General features: G+C 37.0%; 2 protein-coding genes and 1 non-coding gene across 4 annotated transcripts in view; 1 reads left to right on the forward strand and 2 right to left on the reverse strand.

The window, feature by feature from the left end:
• Positions 1-20364, forward strand: part of SLC25A12 (solute carrier family 25 member 12) — a 159287-nt gene that overhangs the window by 4548 nt on the left and 134375 nt on the right. The window lies entirely within an intron of this gene.
• The window catches only part of HAT1 (histone acetyltransferase 1), a 44413-nt gene continuing 35308 nt past the window's right edge, over positions 11260-20364 (reverse strand). For both annotated transcript variants that reach the window (XM_033111385.1, XM_033111386.1), the window contains exons 10-11: positions 17585-17701; positions 11260-11702 (exon numbers count right to left, since the gene is read on the reverse strand). In XM_033111385.1, coding sequence (XP_032967276.1) covers positions 11535-11702; positions 17585-17701 — 285 coding nt within the window. In that variant the 3' untranslated portion in view covers positions 11260-11534. The remainder of the gene's footprint in view (positions 11703-17584; positions 17702-20364) is intronic.
• TRNAT-GGU (transfer RNA threonine (anticodon GGU)) lies at positions 12041-12114 on the reverse strand. Its single transcript has one exon. It is a non-coding gene; the product is annotated as a tRNA-Thr (tRNA).

Genomic DNA, 20364 nt, shown 5'->3' on the forward strand with positions numbered 1-20364 from the left:
GACAAGATATCGTCATCCTCTGAACTTAATACTCCACAAACAAAATGGATTTAAAATTCTAATAAATTTAAAAATTCTGCATTCAAATCTGATACGACACCCATGCTCAAATGAAGTATCTTTCACTCTTAAAAGCTCTTACTATGCTCCGTGTTGTTCGGGGATTTCTCCAATTCTCAAACCGTGTCAGAGTGAAACTGTTCTAGGACGCAGTGTTATACGAGGGTTTCCCCAATTCTCGGACCGTGTTATAGAAGTGCCGTGTTATACGGGGGTTATGTGTACTTAAAACTATAGACTATAAAATAAAGAATAAGGTGCTTACATACCTATAGAAGAAAATTGTTATATATGAACACATTGTAAAACTGAAATAATGTGCTATTTTCTGCTGGACTCAGAGCAGGTTCTATGGCCTGTTAACTGGTGCCCTGGGACCTGCGCAACTTCTGTGGGACTGTCGTCTCAGCTTCATTCACCCTTCCTAACCTTGGGTATTAGTTTTGCCACCTGAATCAGAAAAATTAGTCTTTGATTTGATTTTAGGATCGTTTCTTAGTATTTCACTCTATGGCTTAAGAATATTTCCATCCTGCCCTCTAATTGTTTAACTTTAGTATAAAGAAATTATTTACATTTTTAAAGTCAAATGAACATTCTTTCCAGAAACTAGTAGCTGCATAAATATAACCTGCACATACAACAGGGACCTGTCTCAGTAGCTGATTGGACCCTTCTAAATGAGTAAAGGGGCCAGCTTCAAATGATTGTATGTTCAGGCAGAAAGTTTTTAGGTCACTTTATTAACCACCTTGCTGGTGGAATGTCATTTCCTAGACCAATCATTTGAGACAATAATAGATATGTCACTGGCTAATCTAGTGGTACCCTTAGAAAAAAATGTGTCAATGCTCCATGTTTTTGGAGAAAAAGTAATGCCATATGCAGGCCGTTGTGAGAAACCAAGTGGATTTCTCCTTGCTGCTTGTGCCCCGTTTCCTTGATCTACAGCAGTGCCCACAGGGAACTGGGGGCAGGAGAGAGAGGCTTTATTTATATGTGACCCTCCTGCCCCTCCCATGTTTGATTTGTCTAATGACATATTCTCAGTCATATAATTCCTATGCAAGTGAAACTTGAAGCTCCACCCTTTTCTAACCAGATTGCCCTAGCTGAGCCCCTCCAACATTGAAATTCTGACGATTTCAGGGCCTACAGCCATTTATAGGGCTAATCCAAATGGGCTCAGCAGATAGCATGTTGCACGGTCCTGAGAAGTCCGTCAGGCTAAGCGGAGTAGAATGGGACCAGACAGAGCTAACTAACAGACAGCGTTGTTGTTGCTCTCATACCCAGTCTGGCCAGTAGTGTTTTCAAGCTGGTTCAACCCCTTGGCTTGAAAGGTATTATAGGAGATTGTAAACAGAAATGCTGCAGCCTAAGAGCCTATCCATTGTTGGAGCAGTTGCCCACCTGGAATGGTTGGCAGGGGCCCAAGGAGGGAAGCTAGGGGAAGGCTGTAGGGAAGAGGATGTGGGTGGTTCTAGACCTCCCTCACTGGTGCATCCGAGTTTTCTGATACTACTACTCTGAAGAAAGTTGGATTAAGACAGAAGTGTGCATTTGCCCTGTGAAAATTTAAGTAAAAGTGTGTATCATTAGCGACTGCCATCTATTCTCATTTACTAATCCCTGGGAAAGTAGCACCTGCTTATACACTTCGGGAGAATGAAGAATTCCATTCAGAGTAAGGAAGAAAGGCAAAAAGTTTCCAAGAGAATTTAGCGATCAATCAGCCAATCAATACATACCAAAGTACCTGCGCAAGGCTCAAAGGAGATGATTTTGGTTTTGTGCTTAAGAAACTAATTGGAAAGCTGAAACTAATATGCTCACAAGAGTGTGCGAAAGGAAAACCAGATACCTCTAAGATTATAAGTCCCATAAGAGCAACACCATGAGTGAGGGGTCACAGATTCTGACTGTCCCTAGCTGCTGAGAACTGAGGAAAATGCAGAACTCTAATTATGTAAGTTCCCAGGAAATTGCACCTATTTAATCTCCTTCATTTCCTGCAAAGATGAAGGTAAAAGGAAAATATGCTTCCTTTAGCATCTCTAAGAAGAAAAAGGAAAATGCTCTCGATCCTCTTGTGGGGATTTTAAAAAAGTATTTTGGTTTTTGTTTTCTGTTTACACATGTATGTAATATGTGCTCTTTAAAAACATTTTTAAAAATACTGAAATGTATAATACAGAAAACAGAAGTCCCCCAGAAAAGCTCTCTCCAGGTAATCACTGTTAATGAGTTTATGTATATTCACCCAGTTTTTTTCCCCTACACATATACCATTTGCTTGACATTTTAAGGGGAGGTACCTATTTTTATCATTACTTTTACATATCTAGAGTAAAAGACAGCAGACTAGGCAAAAGGACAGGAATGCACAATATTACTATGTCTTTATTGCAATCTACTGTGCATTCTTTTTCCTTTTGCCTTCACTCTGCACTTTTCTTTGTTTCCACCCTTCTGTAATACTACTTATTTTAGTTTTTTTGTGTTCCTCCTGAAGTGATGGTACATTCCTAATTACCTTCTCATGTTTTCCCATCTTTGCTTATTCTTTTGCTGGATTTATGGTTCTGTTCTCCGCTATGGTTGCTGTTTAATTGTTAGTGTGTTTGAGTACAAATGCATGGTCCTGTAGGATTGTGTGAGACCAATTCATAGAGAGAGCAGTTCAACCATTAACATCAGAGGTTGAAGAAATTTGATTTTGATATTTCTTGCCTGTAAGCATGAAACAATTACTCCTTGGTCAGTTAGCACTTACGCAAAATACACTGCATAATCTCCAAAGTGGAGATTATGAAATAACAAGGGATTTAATAATAGAAAAACAGAACTAGCTGTCTGTCTCTTTCTCCCCTCCCACTCTCTGCCTCCACTCCCCGAACTGGCTGACAAACTAAGCAGCAGTGCATTTCTTAACTTCTTCTCACCTCTCACTCAACGAATTCTACATTCAAGACAAACTGTTGAAACAAACAAGAGGGCAGATGCTGCCCCGACATCTCTTCCCATTGAGCTGAGCTCCTCTGTGCATACCACATCCACTTCAGCCCAGAGAATAACCTGTTTGGAGAGCATTCTCCTCATCTGAAGCACACACAAACATCGCTGCAGTTTCTTTGGCTTGATAAAGGATAAAGGAAGAAAAGCGGCAGCTGCTCTAAGAGCAGACAGCAAACAGGCCTCACTGTGGTAACCCCACGGCCTTCACAAAGGGGATTCAGAGAGCCAGGCAAACAAACGGACAGCCCAAGACTTCCGAACAGATTCACTTGCCAAAATTATTAATTAAAAATCTAAAGAACCGTCCAGGTGAACTGAGAGTCTAACCAAAGCACATTTTCCAACTTGCTTTTATTTAGTTGGAAGAGAAAGAATACAGTGGAAGAACCGAGAAGCGCTTCAAAGATCACCACCTAATCCAACTCGAACTCTATCCCTTCCAATTTTAAGATAAAGATAGGCCCAGAAAGGTCATTGGAGAGAAGATTCACCCCTTTTCCAGCCTGTGTACATTATAGCACTGCAGGTCTTAAAAAATCTATTTTTTACAAGACATTTATAAGGCACTTCTTGTAGCATTTTATACTGTATAGCTCTTCAGATACTCATCAGAGATGACATCACACTTTTATTGCATTATATTTCTCCACAGGGTTAATGGAAAGCCCCCAAAATTATGACATGAAAAACTTCAAAGCTTTGGTTTTACACTTGGTGTCTGTTGATTCACAGGATCAGGGTGTCAAAGATAACTTGTTTTTGATAGTCAAATAAAGTGCATGGTTCACTGTGATTACTTTGAGAACCAGTTTCCAAAGAAAAGGATTGAGTATTGGTTTATTTATTTTTTATTTTTTAAAGAAAGCTTTTGTTTTTTGCAAGTTCCGCCTTGTGCAAGGCTGGCTGAGCAGTCTCAGCTTAAAGGTGCCACAGTCTGCTTCAGGTAAACTTATTTACAAGTTTTCCTTGGTGTACAATTGTATTTGACATGATATGGAGTTTGAGTTGCTGTACATTCTATTATTATTATTTAAACAAAATTTTATTTCAAAGTAACACAGTTTTAAAAAAACATGGAATTATAACAAAGTTTACAATGAAAAGCAGTCTCTCATCCCATCTTTTCCTAGTCTGGCCCCAGACTCAACCACTTTGAACTGTTTTTATTTCTAGTTACTGCCCAAAGTCACGCCAACTGTAGTTTATTATATTTGGACTCTGACTTTCTTGTACACTTTTTTTTTCCTGGAGTTAATACTTTTCTCTTCTAATTTGCACCAATTACTTTCTTAGACATGCCATTCAGTTGCCATCCTCAGATTTCTTTTTATTGGAATGAGATCAGTTTTATTATTTCTTGTACTCCACATCGTCTTCCATGCTCTTTGATTTCACCTTCATGCCGCTAAAGTAGGTCTACAAGTAACTTCATCAGAAAGTGTGTAAAGTAAGTTTTCTGGTTTCTTAGGTTTCCAAAACCACCTTTATTTTTCTCACACACTTGACTGATAGTTTGGGTTTATGTAAGGATTCTAGATTCAAAATAATTTTCCATCAGAATTGTGAAGACACTGTCCCATTATCTTTTAGCATGAAGTATGGCTGATAAGAAGTCTAATGCTATTTAAATTTCTCTCCTCTCCCAGGTTACCTGTTTTCCCCTCTGAAAGCATTTAGTACCTTTATTTTATGCTCAGTGTTTTAAAATTTAATAATTTAGCCTACACGTGGATCTTTTTAGGTAAGTGGTATAGAAGTGAAGAACCCAAGAGAATTACAAGGCCTAGGCTAAAATCCTAGCTCTGCCATTTACTGTGTGACCTTGGGTGAAATAACCTCACATGAGGATGATGCCATTATGCCTCAGAAGGTTGTGAGACCTGAGATGACTGATGTTAAGTGTTTAGCAGGTGGTAAGTGCTGAGTAAATGTTAGCGATGATGATTTAATCTTGCTCAACCTTTAGTGAGCTCTTCTAATTTGAAGATTCATTTCTTCCACTCTGAGGAATTATCTTCCCATTCTTTGATCATGTCCTTCTGTTCACTTCCCTCTCAGAAACAAAAATAAACTGGCTATCAGATTTCCCATATTGATTTTTCTGTTCTTTTATATTTTCTCTTTTTGATATTCTAGAAAATTTCTTCAACTTTATACCCCAAGTTTCTGCTGCTTGAATTAGAACACTCATTTTAAATTTCGAAGCGTTCTTTCTTATTCACTGACTGTTCCTTTTAAATAGTATTGTTTTTGTTTCATATATGCAGTACCTTTCCCAATTTTTATCTTGAAAACTTAAAAACACACAGAAATGTTGAAAGAATCATACAGTGAATGCCCATATATACCTTCCACCTAGATTCAGTAATTTAAAAAATTTTGTCACATTTGCTTTCTGTTTATATACATAGGTATGTCTATGTATGTATGTATGTATGTATGCATGCATGCATATATATTCCAACTACACAAATACTTTTTTTCTGGACCTTTTGAATGTCATTCGCAGATGTCATGACTCTGTTCCTAAGTACTTCAGGATGTGACTCCTAGGAATAAAGACATTTCTCCTACACAAGCACAATACTACTATCACAACTATGAAATTTAACAAAATTCCATGTCATCCTTATTCAAATTTCTCTATTCTCTGTGTGCAAAACCTATCAAAATGTAAACTATCCATGCACTTTCACTCAGTGATTCCATCATGATCTTGTGTACATAAGCCCACATGTACAAAATGGGGTTTACACAAGAATATTCACTGCAGCACTGTTTGTAAGAGCAGAAGACAGGAAACCTAAATGTCCATTAATAGAGGCTTGATCTAAACATAGTGAAATCAAATGATGGAATATCAAATAGCTGTTTAGAATGAAGGTATTTAGAACTGAACTGTTCTAATATATACTAATAAAGATATGAGTAAAATTTAACTGGAAGATTCTGAGTACTGCATATAGTATATCATCATTTGTGTTAAAGAATTATGGATGTTTGCAGACTGTTAATTAACTCTGAGGGGAAAAAAAAGAAACTGGTAGAAGTAACTGCCTCTGGAGAAGTGAACTGGGGCACTGGGTGGGAGGGCAGCTTACTTCTCATCAAATATTCTTATTCATTTTAAATTTTGTACTATGTCCACATTATATTTAAAAAAAATAGTGTTGACAGTGGAAGAATGTTCGATCCCATGTAGCAGTGATTCTCCAAGGATTATTTTGCCTCCCAGAGGACACACAGCAATGTCTGGAGACACACTGGGTTGTTACAAGTGGAAGGGGGGGGTGCTACCAGCATCCAGTGGGTAGAGGCCTGGTTAACCAGCCCATAGTACACAGGTCAGGCCCTTGCAACAATGAGCTGGCGTAAAACGTCAGTATTGCTGAGGTTGAGAAACCCTGCTATAGAGCAGTTATTCTGGATGATGACGTTTCAGACGAGTTAAGCAAGACTGAAGGAATGAACAAAAAGAAAGTCATGGAGATAGGCCTAAGCATTCAACTCATTGTGTCTCTAAGATAGTTAACATTTCTAGCTGTGAAGGAGGATGGATGGAGAAGTCCAGCATGTTCCTGTTTGCATAGTCATTCCAGATTGGTACAGTATCAAGCTTCTGTAACCTCAGTTCATATTAATAATTTTAGCTGTTGTAAACATAGTATAGTCACTGTAAGAATGAGGTCAGTCTAAAGTCTGTGATTTCTAGGGCTTTAATCTATAGGTGTACAGTTGAATTCTGAACACCACGAGATTGAACTGTGCGGGTCCACTTATATGTGGAATTTTTTTTTTTTTAGTAAGTTTATTTGAGCCAAACTGACGACATATGTAGGGAAGCAAGATCTCAAATGCTCCTCCAGAGAATGACAGTTTTGCAGTTTCTTTTATGCATTTGAAATTAAAGGGGATGTAAGGAAGATTACGTGGAGGTGGGAGAAAGCAAGGTGGGGATTAGATTACAGGACAGTCAAGATTATGTGCTCTCTTGAGGGTGGTTACCCCTTGAAGGGGTATTACTTCTGGTATTTCAAAGGTGTGCTAATCTAGATGCATAAGAACAATGGACAGGACTGGCTTAAAACCTTTCATTAAAGAAGTTATAGGCCTGGAGCGTGAGTACCCTCCATGACCTGCCCAGTTAGGAATTTATGATTTATTTTAGCACCACTTTTTAATCCACCCTATAAAAACTCTCAAACTTTTCTTTCTCCTTTGGAATCCTCTGGGTATTTCCTAGTTGTGCTTCTGGTTTATAAACCCAAGACCCTTGAATAAATCTTTGTCATTTATTTCTAGCCAAAGCCTCCTGACACTTGAGCTCAGCTGACGCCAGGAAGCCCAACAATAACACCTGTAACAATCAGCCCAAGGCCAGGACTTGATCAAGAACTGACAGCTACCCTGATTTTTGTCCTTGCTTCCAACTTAGGACCATTTAGAGAAACATGCACCCCTGACCAATCACACAGGACACCCCACTTCTAGTCGGCACGCCTCCAGCTTCCCAAGCCAACAGACTCCAGTCAGGACACACCTGAGCCTTCCCTTTGTTCCAGTTTATACGTGGATTTTTTAAAAATCTGCATTTAAGTGGGCCTGTGCAGTTCAAAGGTCAACTGTATTTTTGATCTGTGGTTGGGAATCTGTATATGTAGAGGGCAGACTCAAGTTATACATGGATTTTTGACTGTACCCGGTGGTCCATGCTCCTAACCCCCACATTAGTCAAGGGTCAGTTATACTTGCACTTGTACAAGTATATGCACTGCAGCATTGTTTGTAATGGAAAATACTGGAAACAACCTAAATAACAGGGGACTGGTAGAGTAACATGGTATATCTACACAATGGTATACCATGCAGCCATTAAACAAGAAAGCTCCAATGATCCCTAAGATATTAGGTTTAAAAAAAAAAAAAAAAAGCAAGTTGGAGAACAATATATGTGGGAGGTTACCAAACCATATATACATATGATATATAAAAGACATATACATAATACTCATTTATGCATATATGTCTGAAAGATACGCAAGATGGCAGAAACAGCGGTTGTTTCTGGAGGATTGGGGTGAGGAACTTTTCACTGTATGCCCTTTTGCATTTTTGTACTATGTGCACACTAATTATATACATAAATACAGCTCTGCCCAAGTCAATGAATAAATTAAATGCACTGTGTAATTGTGCAACATATAATACAAGGAGAATGTATATTACAATAAAGATGTAAAGGAACGTGGAAATACAGAAAAGTTATAGATAATGAAAAGTTGAAAATGTTGACAGGAACTGAGGAACTTTAAGCCATACTTCAAATGAGGCACCAATAATTTCAGTCATTACAATCCAACATCCTTTTCTTACACCTGCTCCTCTAGGGTATAAAAACAAGAGGGCAGTTACGGCATTTGGTGACTAGGGCAAATGTCATGCAAGTGAGGTATATTATTTTCTGGATGGTGATGAAAACAAAGGCCCTCTTACGAAGGGCCTCATGGGCTGACATGTTTAGGACTTGGCTGGCCTACTCGATGGGAGACGAGATGGAGGAGTGGAAGTCACGAGCCCAGGGTGCAGTCCTGGCTTTACTGCTAATGCATAGGTGTGACCTTAAGCAAGTGAACCTCTGGATCTATTGTTCATCTATAAAATGAGAGTGTAGATCTCAAAAGACAAATGAAAAAAACAAATGGATAATTCCTATCAGGGAAAGAAATTCACAAAAACATGGAAAACTAGCCTTCTCATTTTGCAAACAGTATATAAATTTGAGGTTTTAAAACCTATGAAAACAACAAAATCGCCACCCCTTGCCTTTGAAATTGTTAAAACCAGTATACACATTCATATCTGTAATTTACATTCTGGAAAATATGGCACGTTTATATAACTGAGCCATATATCCCTACCCTTTGACTCAGTAACTACATTTCCAAGGAATTTACCTTAAGGAAGTGATTTAAAAGATACAAAAATATATATATACAAAGACAATTCATTTGAATGTTGTTTATAATAAAAAAAAAACCTAGGTAAATGGTTTAATATGAAATCAACATGAAATACTGTACACTGTACATCTGAGAATCATTCTGAACCCTAGAAATGTTTGTTAAAAAACTACTATGTTCAATGTATATAGAGATTACTATACAAATGTAAAATAATTTCATTTAGAAGGAAGAATTATGGGTACCTTAATTAGTATTTAATATTGTTAAAGTGGCTTTTAAATTTGAATAAAAATAACTTAAGAATGAAATCATTTCCCTCTAAGACCTGATTCTACTCACTCTCTGATATGGTGCTGGGGGCTCAGCTCTCCTCTAGTGGGCAAGGATGGCGGTGGATCAGATAAATCTTGAGAATAGACAACGCTCTGGTACAGCAAGCTGGGACCCCTGCAATTTGGAGACAATCAGAAATATATAGTTTTTTTCCCCTCACACAAACTAATTCACATATAAACCATGAATGTTGTGTGATACATAAAAATGCTTTATTTTAGACATGTACCACATCTACACCCACATCTGAGTATAGAAGCTTAAGAGAAAAGATGTGCAAAGAATAAGCACACATCTTAGAACAGGGAGGGAGCCTAGAGATCATTCTAGTACAACCTAATTTTACAGATGAAAAAAACTGATACTCAGAAAGGAAACATAGTGTTACATGCGGAAAAAATGCAACTTGGAGAGAAGGGGGGAAAAATTAATTAAGGGTGATGGTGGGGAAAAGGGCAGTGAAAAAGGTAAAGGCACCAAGTAAATACAGCAGATGTGTACGTGGATGATAAAGGGGGAGGCTAGAGGGAGGCTACACAGTTCTGTACCTCTCTCCTGGTATTTCATACATCTCTCCTGCACCCTACACAAGGGGTAGATCTACAATCAGACTTTTACCCTCCTAACTCCAAATAGAGGTACAGCCTTTCAAGTCCCCAAGATTAATGCTAAACCAGATCTTTATCCATGTACTGAACATACAACATTGCTTGAAAAAAACAAGGTCCAAACATTGGTATTACACATTGTTTTTTTTCCGGTTTCTACAAAATATGCTGAATGATAATTTGTTTAGAGTGTATTGCTATTTTACCTCAGAGCTCATCTTTAGGTATTAAATGAATTTTCAGTAAAAAGTTTAAAAATTAGGTGCTTTAGATGGAAAACAAATTGCTTTCATATAGTTTCAGAAAGGATTTTAACTGAACTAGTTCATTCTATCTGTAACAAATTATATACTCTCAGAAGTTAACACGTTTTTATCTATACATAAGCCTCTGAGAACTTCTACAAACCCTTCATTCTGAGGGGATGGCTCAGTGTTGTTGGTATGCTGCTGGCCACAGCTATTTTGTGTCCAGAGGGGGACCAGTCACTTTGCTTATCCCGTGTTTGACAGGTTTTACTGATGGAAAGCTAATCTAAGGACAAGATAGTGCTGTCCAACTGGGATTTTGCCTTAAGCACTGAACAAATTAAATTTTAAAAGTAAAGTTCAACTTATATCCCATTTTTGGTTATATAAGACCTTCCTTAGTGTCATACATTATAAACATTATTAAAAGCTTTTGCTTTTAATGATTCTGTATCAAGCAATTTATACTCTACTTCAGTAAAAATAAAGTAAAACTATATTAAGCAATTTATCATTACTTTGATTTTTTTCTTGTTGGACTTCAACATTTTGGTAACCTCACAGCAAATCACAACAGATTTATACCTCATTTTACACAAGATGTCTTTCAATAATGGTGTATAAATTGGATTTTTATAAACCGATTCTATTTTATTATTTTACATTACTATTATTTATAAAATGTTTATGCTAAAACTAACTTCTAAATTACCTTCAATTAACATTTGATGCCAAACATTTAGGTTTTAGGCTGTATCTAGTTTCCTTCCTCTCTCTTATCTACCCTAAGCCCAACAGGTGGTTAATAGTTTGTTTAAAACAAATCTACACTAGGCACATTTCCTATTTAGAAAAATCACATAGGAAAAACAAGATTACTAGGAAGACTTTAAAGAAATGTTTTAAAGGTGCCAGATGTAAAATCTTAGAAGCAAACTGTAGGAGGAATAATAAAAGCTTAAAACCTAAAGTTTTTAAAACAAGACTGAAAAAATTTACCATAAATATAAGAATCGTATCACACTTTAACATATTACAACTAAGCATTTATTATACTGTTTAAGAAGGGAAGCAATTGCAGTGGTATTTCAGAAGCTGTATCTTTTTTAAATGTAATATATGCTCATAGACTCTAAACAGTATTTTAAAATATACAATCTCTCCAAAAGAAAATATTCAACTAAAGATAGATAACTTTTAATGTACGTAAAATGTTACAAAGATTTTAAAATTAATCGTCAGATTTTTTTTCACAACACAATGTACAGAAATTTGCAGACTTCCTGTACAGAGCAGTATAATCTTTACTCTTGAGCAAGGCGTTCAATAACACGTCGGTAATCTTCCACAAGCTCCTGAAAGCTTTCTTCCAGCTGTTCATGTTGCATGCTTATTTCTATTTGGTTCATCTGGTTTGTCAGTTCTTCTGGTCTGAGACATTTTCTCATTTTAGCAAGATCTCTCTGCTTTTTCTAAGCAACAAACACAATTATTGGTTAGACTAAGAAAGCTGGTATGTTTCTTTATATTCTTAAAATTTTAAGTCTCCCATGTTAATAAGAGTAGAATATGCCCAAATTTGTCCCATACAGTTTTCTTCTTAAAGAAGCCTAAACATAATGAATTACGATGAATTACGATCCCTCTAAAAGGAGTTAACCAGAAGACCTGGAATTTGTGTCAATTGATGGTAAATATAGATATGTGACTAAAAGCCCGCCCCTCCCAACCCCCAACCCACCAAAGCATAATATATAGTCAGTGTAGACAAATATTTCTTTTTTTTTTTTAAGGAGGGCACAGCACGCAGTGGCCCATGCAGGGATCGAACCAGCAACCTTGGTATTACCAGCACCACGCTCTAACCAACTGAGATAACCAGCCGCCCCTGACAAATATTTCTTTAATAAATACATTAACTAAAGACAGCTGAGATTAAGTGCTATTACTCTTCATTTCACTATTCAATAATTAATTACACTAATTTCAATTCCAAGCTGGCTTCTTCCTGGCCACTATGCTCATTTCTAAATTCCCTTACCCAGGGATGTATTTATGGACCACATATCAATTTTAACAGACTGTTTGAAGAGTTCCAGGAAGATAACCAAAAACTGTCACACTTTAAGCATTTACTGAGTCTCTACTATCCAGATATACATTATCTTATTAAACCCTCCCCGTTTTACTGAGGGAAACCACCATGCTGAGGAGTTCGTAATAGGGAGCTGGTGACAACTTTTCATCAGGACACTGTGTCAGAACAACAGTGTATCCGTCATGCTGAGGACTGGACAAGAGGACCAAGTTAGCAGCTACTGCAAGAACTCAAGCGAGACATGATGAAAGCCTAGACCAAGCAGCAGCAGCAGAGACGGAGAGGACAGGGCAGATTTGGGGAAGAAAACACTGGGTGATGTGGGGCAGAAACAATGAAGAATGACTCCCAATGTATGGCAACACTGCAATATATGAAACATCGCAATAGAGGAAACTTTTCTGCATTTTGGATCAACTGTTCTAGATCATCATATCAATTCTTTTATTAGAGCACATAATAGAGCTTACTTTACAGAGATCAGAAATTACATATATTAACTCATGTAATCCTAACAACTCTATGAGATAGGTGCTATAATTTTCCTTAATTGATAAGATGAGGAAAAAAAGGGATATGGGAGTTAACTTGTCATAGAGGTAGTTCAACTGCAAAGCCAGGATTCAAACCCTAATGATCAGGTTGGAAATCTGGATTCTTAGGCCCTGTATCTAATTGCCTTTCAAAAGACAATTAAAAAGAAAACAAAACCCAAAACCTAAAAACAGTATCTTAAATCTATCCTAAAATCTAATAAATGTCCCTTAAAGGGAACCTTAATAATTTTGGAAAACTAGGAAAATATGACATAATTACTACTTAAAAAGCTCAAAATTAAGCTCAATTTATAATCACACAAACACTTAAAACAATGTAACAACATTGTTTAGAGATAAGTCTTTACTGAAATAAGCTGGTACTACAAAAAAACTAAGTTGATCCTGGATCTCAACTGGTAGAGCTAAGTAAATGAGGTTGCTGTTACTATAATCAGAAAGAAAAAAAATTAACCTCATTACTATACAACCCTCTAAAGCAGTGCGTCTCAAACTTGAATGTGCACACAGATCACGGGGGAGCTTGTTAAAAATGCAGATTCTGATTCAGCAGGTCAGGGGTGGGGCAAGATTCTGCATTTCTAACAAGCTCCCAGGTTATGTTACTGTTTCTGATTTACTGACTGTACTTTAAATATTAGTTCTAGAGAACTGATGAGAATTCAAATTTATTGCTCTTAAGGCAAGAAAAAACAATGTATTCCTTCCTCCTCAATCACGTGAGTGATAAATGCTTTGTTTCTGCTGTAAAACTGATTTTTTCTGCCAAGAGACATGACTGTATCACTTAAGGAAACAGTTTAGGAACTAAACGCTAATAGTTAAAAAAAAATATTATGATACGTGATAGGAATATAAACTATTTTTCTAAATTGCTAACCAGGTGTAACATTTATTAAATAATCTAACCCGACTGCTTGAAGATACCTTGAATCATATTAAATTTTTATATATAATAGAACATATTAAATTCTTAAATATTTCTAGACTTATCAGTTTTATCCCAGATAACTTACAGAATGAATCATGTGCCCGTAACATAATGATTTAAATTATGTTGTTTTTTAAATCTTTCTTTAAGAGCTTACTTGTCCAAGTTATCTCCACCTTCCTTGCCACCATCAGTTTCTTCACTGTCAATTTTTTCCACATGGATGTTAGAATTAACCTCTATTCTAACACTGACTGGCATGGCAGTAAATCTATGAATTAAGTTTAAGAGCTCTAAGTACCTAGGAATAAAAAATACATGTAATAGCTTTACGGAAAAATATAAAACTGTATGTAGAAGTTCCTCATGAACATGTAAGGTATGGTCCCATTTTAAAAATAATTTGGGTATTTATTTTATTAACTTTCAATATTCCTTAAACTGTATATATTCCACTTTGTATATGTATGATATATTGCAAATTCATCTTTTAAAGAATGTGCAAAAAAAAATAATAATTTGGGGCACACCTCTATCCAGCAAAGTGACATACATTGGGAGTACAAATGAAATGGTGCAAGGCAGAACTCCTTTAAGATTGGAACAGAAATTCTATATACTTCAGAATAATTTTTTCCCTTCAAAACAAAAACTTAATTCCTTCATAGATTAGGGCTGTTGATAATTTTTAATTAATCAAATTAATTAAATATGGTATTAATGTCAATTTATTTGGTAACATTTGCTTGAATATGAATTCATTTCCAAAAAATAATCCTTTCTTCTTGCCTAGTTTTCAGGGGTTCCAAGAGGGCTTACAAATATAATATCAAAAATGCCACCACCTCTAAGAGCTCCTTGATATCCATCTGCTGGACTAATAATCTCTTTTGTAAAGTACACAGATAAGATTCTTTTGTAAGAATTTTAAAATAATAATGGTGTAGGGGCATAAGAATTCCAGACTTCTCAAAAGACATCTTTAAAAGCATGCACACTGTGCTATTGCATTTCTTTCTGTCCAGTTCCTCACTATGGAGGCATTTCCATTTCATAAACATCGACAGTCATGTAATCTATGAAAGGTAGAACTAGACCTCAAAACTGAGTTTCTTGATTCCAATCTCCATATTGTAACAATCATTCTAAATTTTATTTGTAAACCAGTTATGAATTAAAATATGCCTGTGAAACAACATAAAAGGTTTAATGCTAAAACCAAGTAGCTGCACCAACTATTTTTTTAGCCAAATTGTTCAAATTTATCTTTTCTTGAACACCTGAAAATAACTTCTGTACTAGAGATGGAGGGTTTTTTTGTGCTTTTAAAAAGTAATTCTAGTTAATACACGTTATTTTTATCTCATCTTGGCACTGATACAAATGAATTATCAGTGTTTAAAGAATTTTTAAAGTAAGGTATAAGTACTTCTAAATTCTACCCAAATAATTTCTTAGTGGGAGAGTGTGTTTAAGCTGATATATAAACTTGATCCCGCAAATAAAGGGAGTGCAGAATTGTTGGACTTCGCTATCAATAATATCATACCTCAGGAATAATTTAGTGACAATCAAAATTATAATTTCTTTTCATAAAGTGTTAAAAATGTACATTTATACTCCAAACTTTCCCCATTAAGCATACATTTTAAAGACCTAAAAAAATTCTAAACCACACTCAATATTAAGCAATTTTACTTTATTCTAAAATATAATTTGCATTTCAGAATGCTGTGATGACACAACAAAGTACTCGAACATGAGTATCAGCTTGGAATGACAAATTGGAGAAAATCATCTGCATACACTGAACAAAGAAATCGTAATCACTCCTCCCATGCCTCATTTCTAGGCTTTCCCAAAGTTTGTGGTAAGCTTAAGAATTGCGGCTATCAAACCAAAGTGAGGGAGGGGGACCCTACGGCTTTCTTGGTTTTCTCAATGAGATAGAATACTGGATAACTAATTAAAATGTGCATTACTATAAATGGGGTTTGCATAAGTATCTGAAGAATTTGTAATTTGTGCATGAGCTTTAGTGCAAGGATGGTAATACCCATTTTGGCTGTTAAGAACCTAAAGAGTTTAATAATTAGTTTGTGGTTGTCTTTCAGATAGGTGAAATTGCTAGACAAATAAGGATACTTAATAATAATATAAAGAATAATTATCATTCTTTAGAGTACAAAATATCTGCTTTTATGAACTACAGAAATTCCCACTATTTGCCATAAATTCGTGACTATTTACACTCAGAATTCATCTTTAATTTGCTAGTCTGCCTATATGAAATGTCACATAAATATCTGAGATGCATAATCCAATTAATTATTTTACTGTACTAAAAAGTTTTAATACTTTAAATGTTGTCATGATAACATCTAATTATACTGTTCTATATGCCTGAATTTTATTATAAAGAAAATTTCTAGCTAACAAATTATTACTTAAAGATCAAAACCTTTGGAAAAGGTTTTCCATTTCTACCAATCATTCTACCAATCATTTCTACCAATCTTCTGATGTTTCTGAATTGATAAACATCAAATAGTTAAGACAGAAAATCAGTCCACTGAACTGCTTAATGAAATGACATTATAAAGAAATATATCTATATATATTAATTCAACATATAGTGATTTATAGTCATGGGGGAATAATTATTTTTATATTCAGAATGTGATATATTTGAACAGAATTCCAGTGACAAATCAGGAAATACAGTTGCAATGAAAGTAACAAGATACTGTAAAAGAAGAGTTGGGATTCAACAAGGAATAGTGTGACCCAATATACCATCAATATTCAAAGGATTGGCTCTATAAAGCAGAATCTACGACAAATAAAAATTGAATTAATATAAAATCAGAACTATGTGTATTTGATATATTATTTACTCATTACTTAATTTACTTTCTCCTTATTTGGGAAATTCTCCTTAAGTATGAAGATACATCCAGATTTGTCATCATTTATGTTCCCAGCTATTGTGCTATATAAGCTTACAAGTATACTGTATATAAATGCAGCAACCACATGTCAGGTGCTCAATAATTATTTGTTGAATAAATTAACAAATATTCTCCCTCATCTGCTTACTGCCCAGATGCAACTATCATAGCAAATCCTCATTCACACAGGTTGGCATGGACAATATCTACTTTAATAAAGGTCAAATGATGATGAGGTCAACCAAATTCATTATTTCCCCTCCTAGGAGGGGAAATAAAATTTGAGTTATAGGAAAATATGGGAGTTGGAAAAAAGGGGTGTGTGTGAAGGGGAAAGAAGGAAGAATGTTAAAAAAAATAAGAGGTAAACAATACTAAGTTACAAATTCAGCTATGGTAAAGTATAGAGGTTATAAATGGCAACCAAGGCCACATTTAGGAAGACCCAAGCAAAGGCAAACAGAATATATATGACAAATGGGAAGACAAGAGACTTAGAAAAAACTAACAAGATAATTTGTTAAGGAAGAGTCTGGACATTCAGATTTTTTAAAGGGGCATACAAATGAAAGAAACAAAATAACTGCAGGTAAACTATGCTTGGGATTAGTCTTTAAGTGAAGGAAAACAGATTTATGGCTTACACTGGAAAATTACAACAGTGAGAATTCTTATAACTGACTGGAAGAATATTTTCACTTTTGTAAAACTAAATTTAGCAAAATGATTTGGACTCTCCCATACACTGGCATTCACTAGACTTTTCCGTTTTAAACAGGGGAAAAAATATCATGTTTAAGATTCTTGGAAGTCCTACCTTATACGGGCTAATTAATCTTCTTTTAATATCCAGTCTATAGCTTCTGTACTGTTCAGCATCACTCATATCAGTTACCAGCAGTCGAAGAATTTCGTAAACCCGTCTAGCATGTTGCTAATAAATGAAATGAAAGAAAAATATGAACATCTTCAAATTACAAAACAGTGAAACTTTCCTAAAAGAATACAGGATATATTGAATATGTGATGGTCCATAAATTGTGCTAGGTACCAGATGAAAAGCAATAAAAGTTAGTTTCTGTCCTCAAGGACCTAACAGTTTAGTGGGTAACACCAATGAATTGAGGTATTATTAATTTAATGACAGGGTATTATGGTAGCATAAGCTGGGAATGGGAGAAATGTTAGAAGAGGATTCCTGGGGGATTCCTGAGCTGAATCATAAAGGGAAGTGATTTCAGAAAGAAGGGAGGGGACCGTGCATGCATACACAACACACACATGCAAAAGAGCAGCTTCACACTGATGGAGTACAAAATGAAGAGCAAGGTGTAGAAACAGAGTGAGGTTGGAGCAAGAGCACAGAGCCTTAAAACTGGTTCAAGACAACCAAGATGGCGCAGTAGGTAAATGCTGTTTACCTTCTCTCACAACCACATCAAAATTACAACTAATCTACAAAACCATTATTGATAATCGCCTAAAATCAAGCTGAACTGAAGCCCTCAACTAAGGACTTGCAGAAGAAGGGCTATTTCGGCTGTGGGGGGGGTCTCCCCATCCCCTAAAGGAGCAAGAGATACCTGCCCCACCCCAGCGCAGGGTTCCACTGCTGGGGAAAGAAGTCCCCCTAATTTTTGGTTGTGAAAACCAGTGGAGACCGTGACTGAGACTGAGTGTGGCTGTACTCACAGGTGCTCCTCTTAAAGGGACCCTGAAAGGTCTTACCTATCAGTGGAATCATTTGCACTGAGCTCCAGTACGGGGGCAGGAGCTGGAAAGGCAGCAAGGACAAATGGTGGGGAACTGAATTGTCTGGCTTGGGACGGGGGACGGAGAGGCAGCTTTCTCCTGGACGGGGAGCTGGCAGAGGCCATTGTTTCTTTGTTGAGCCCTCCCTCCCCCTTCCCTGCATGTGAACACAGGTGGCCGCCATCAGCAGTTCAGTTGGCTCCACCCTGGCGATTTGAGACCTGGCCCCGCCCAACTTTCGGGCACACCCAGCCTGCTTTCAGAGGCTTTGTCATGCAGTCAGCGTGCCAGGGCTCAAGCTGCACTTTCCTAGGGTCTCTCAAAGGTTCGCAGAACCCAGAAAAGCAGCATCTAGCTGGGGCGTGTCTGGTACCTCTGGCTGAGCAGCCCTAAGCCAGGACTAGTGGCAGCCGGCCTTGGTTCACAGCTTGGCCTCTCAAAGGCGCTCCCAAGCACAGCACAGATGACAGACATCTGCAGATTTCTTTCTGGCTCCCGCTAGGTGGCCCCAAGTGGGGCACAGGCTGTGGTTAAAGTAGACTTACAGCAGATCCCCTCCAAGGTGGTCCTGGAGCGTCAGCTTCAAAACTAGCTAGAGCAGCACCTAGCTGTCTCCCAGTACGACACACCCAAGGGGTAGATTGGGCAGGTATTAGAATCCTGCTGAGCCACTTCCTGCTCTGTAGGGTCAGCAACAACTCTTCCACTGTAATCAAGGACAGTCTCACAACCAGTGAGCCAAAGGGTCAGTCCCTCACATTGATGTGCAATCAACCAAGGCTCAACTACAAGAGGAGGGCACACACAACCGACACAAGGGACGCACCTGGAGCGTATGACTCACGTGACCAAAAAGCCTGCACTACTGAATCGCATAGCACACCTACTATATAAAGCCACTCTACTAAGACCAGAAGACATAGCAGCCCCACCTAATATAGAGAAACAAACACAGGGAAGCAGCCAAAATGGGGAGACAAAGAAACATCCTCCAAATGAAAGACTAGAACAAAGCTCCAGAAAAAGAACTAAGCAAAACGGAGATAAGCAATCTATCAGATGCAGAGTTCCAAATACTGGTGATAAGAATGCTCAATGATCTCATAAGAATGGAAATGGAAACCATAAAAAAGAACCAGTCAGAAATAAAGAATACAATAATGGAAACAAAGAATATATTACAAGGAATCAACAGATTAGATGAAGCAGAGGATTCAACCAGCGATGCAGAAGATAAGGTAACAGAAAACACCCAACCAGAATAGCAAGAAAAAAGAATCCCAAAAATTGAGGAGAGTTTAAGGGTCCTCTGGGACAATATCAAGCATACCAAATCTGCATTACAGGGGTTCCAGAAGGAGAAGAGAGAGAGCAAGGAATTGAAAACCTATTTGAAGAAACAATGACAAAACTTCCCTAAACTGGTAAAGGAAATGGACATAGAGAGTCCCAAACAAGAGAAACCCAAAGAGGCCAACACCAAGACACATCATAATTAAAATGCCAAAGTTTAAATACAAAGCAGCAGGAGAAAAGCTGTTAGTTACCTACAAGGGAGCCTCCATAAGACTGTCAACTGATTTCTCAACAAAAACTTTGCAGGCAAGAAGGGAGTGGCAGGAAATATTCCAAGTGATGAAAAGCAACGACATACACCCAAGATTGCTCTACCCAGCAAGGCTGTCATTTAGAACTGAAGGACAGATAAGGAGCTTCCCAGACAAGAAAAAGCTAAAGGAGTTCATCACCACCAAACCAGTATTACAAGGACTTTTAGAGGGACTTCTTTAAGATGGGTGGGGGGTTAAGGACGGGTGAAAGGGGAAGGGATTAAGAAGAATAAAT

The sequence above is a fragment of the Rhinolophus ferrumequinum genome, chromosome 8 (assembly GCF_004115265.2).
Source record: "Rhinolophus ferrumequinum isolate MPI-CBG mRhiFer1 chromosome 8, mRhiFer1_v1.p, whole genome shotgun sequence".
In the NCBI taxonomy this organism is placed as follows: Eukaryota; Metazoa; Chordata; class Mammalia; order Chiroptera; family Rhinolophidae; genus Rhinolophus; species Rhinolophus ferrumequinum.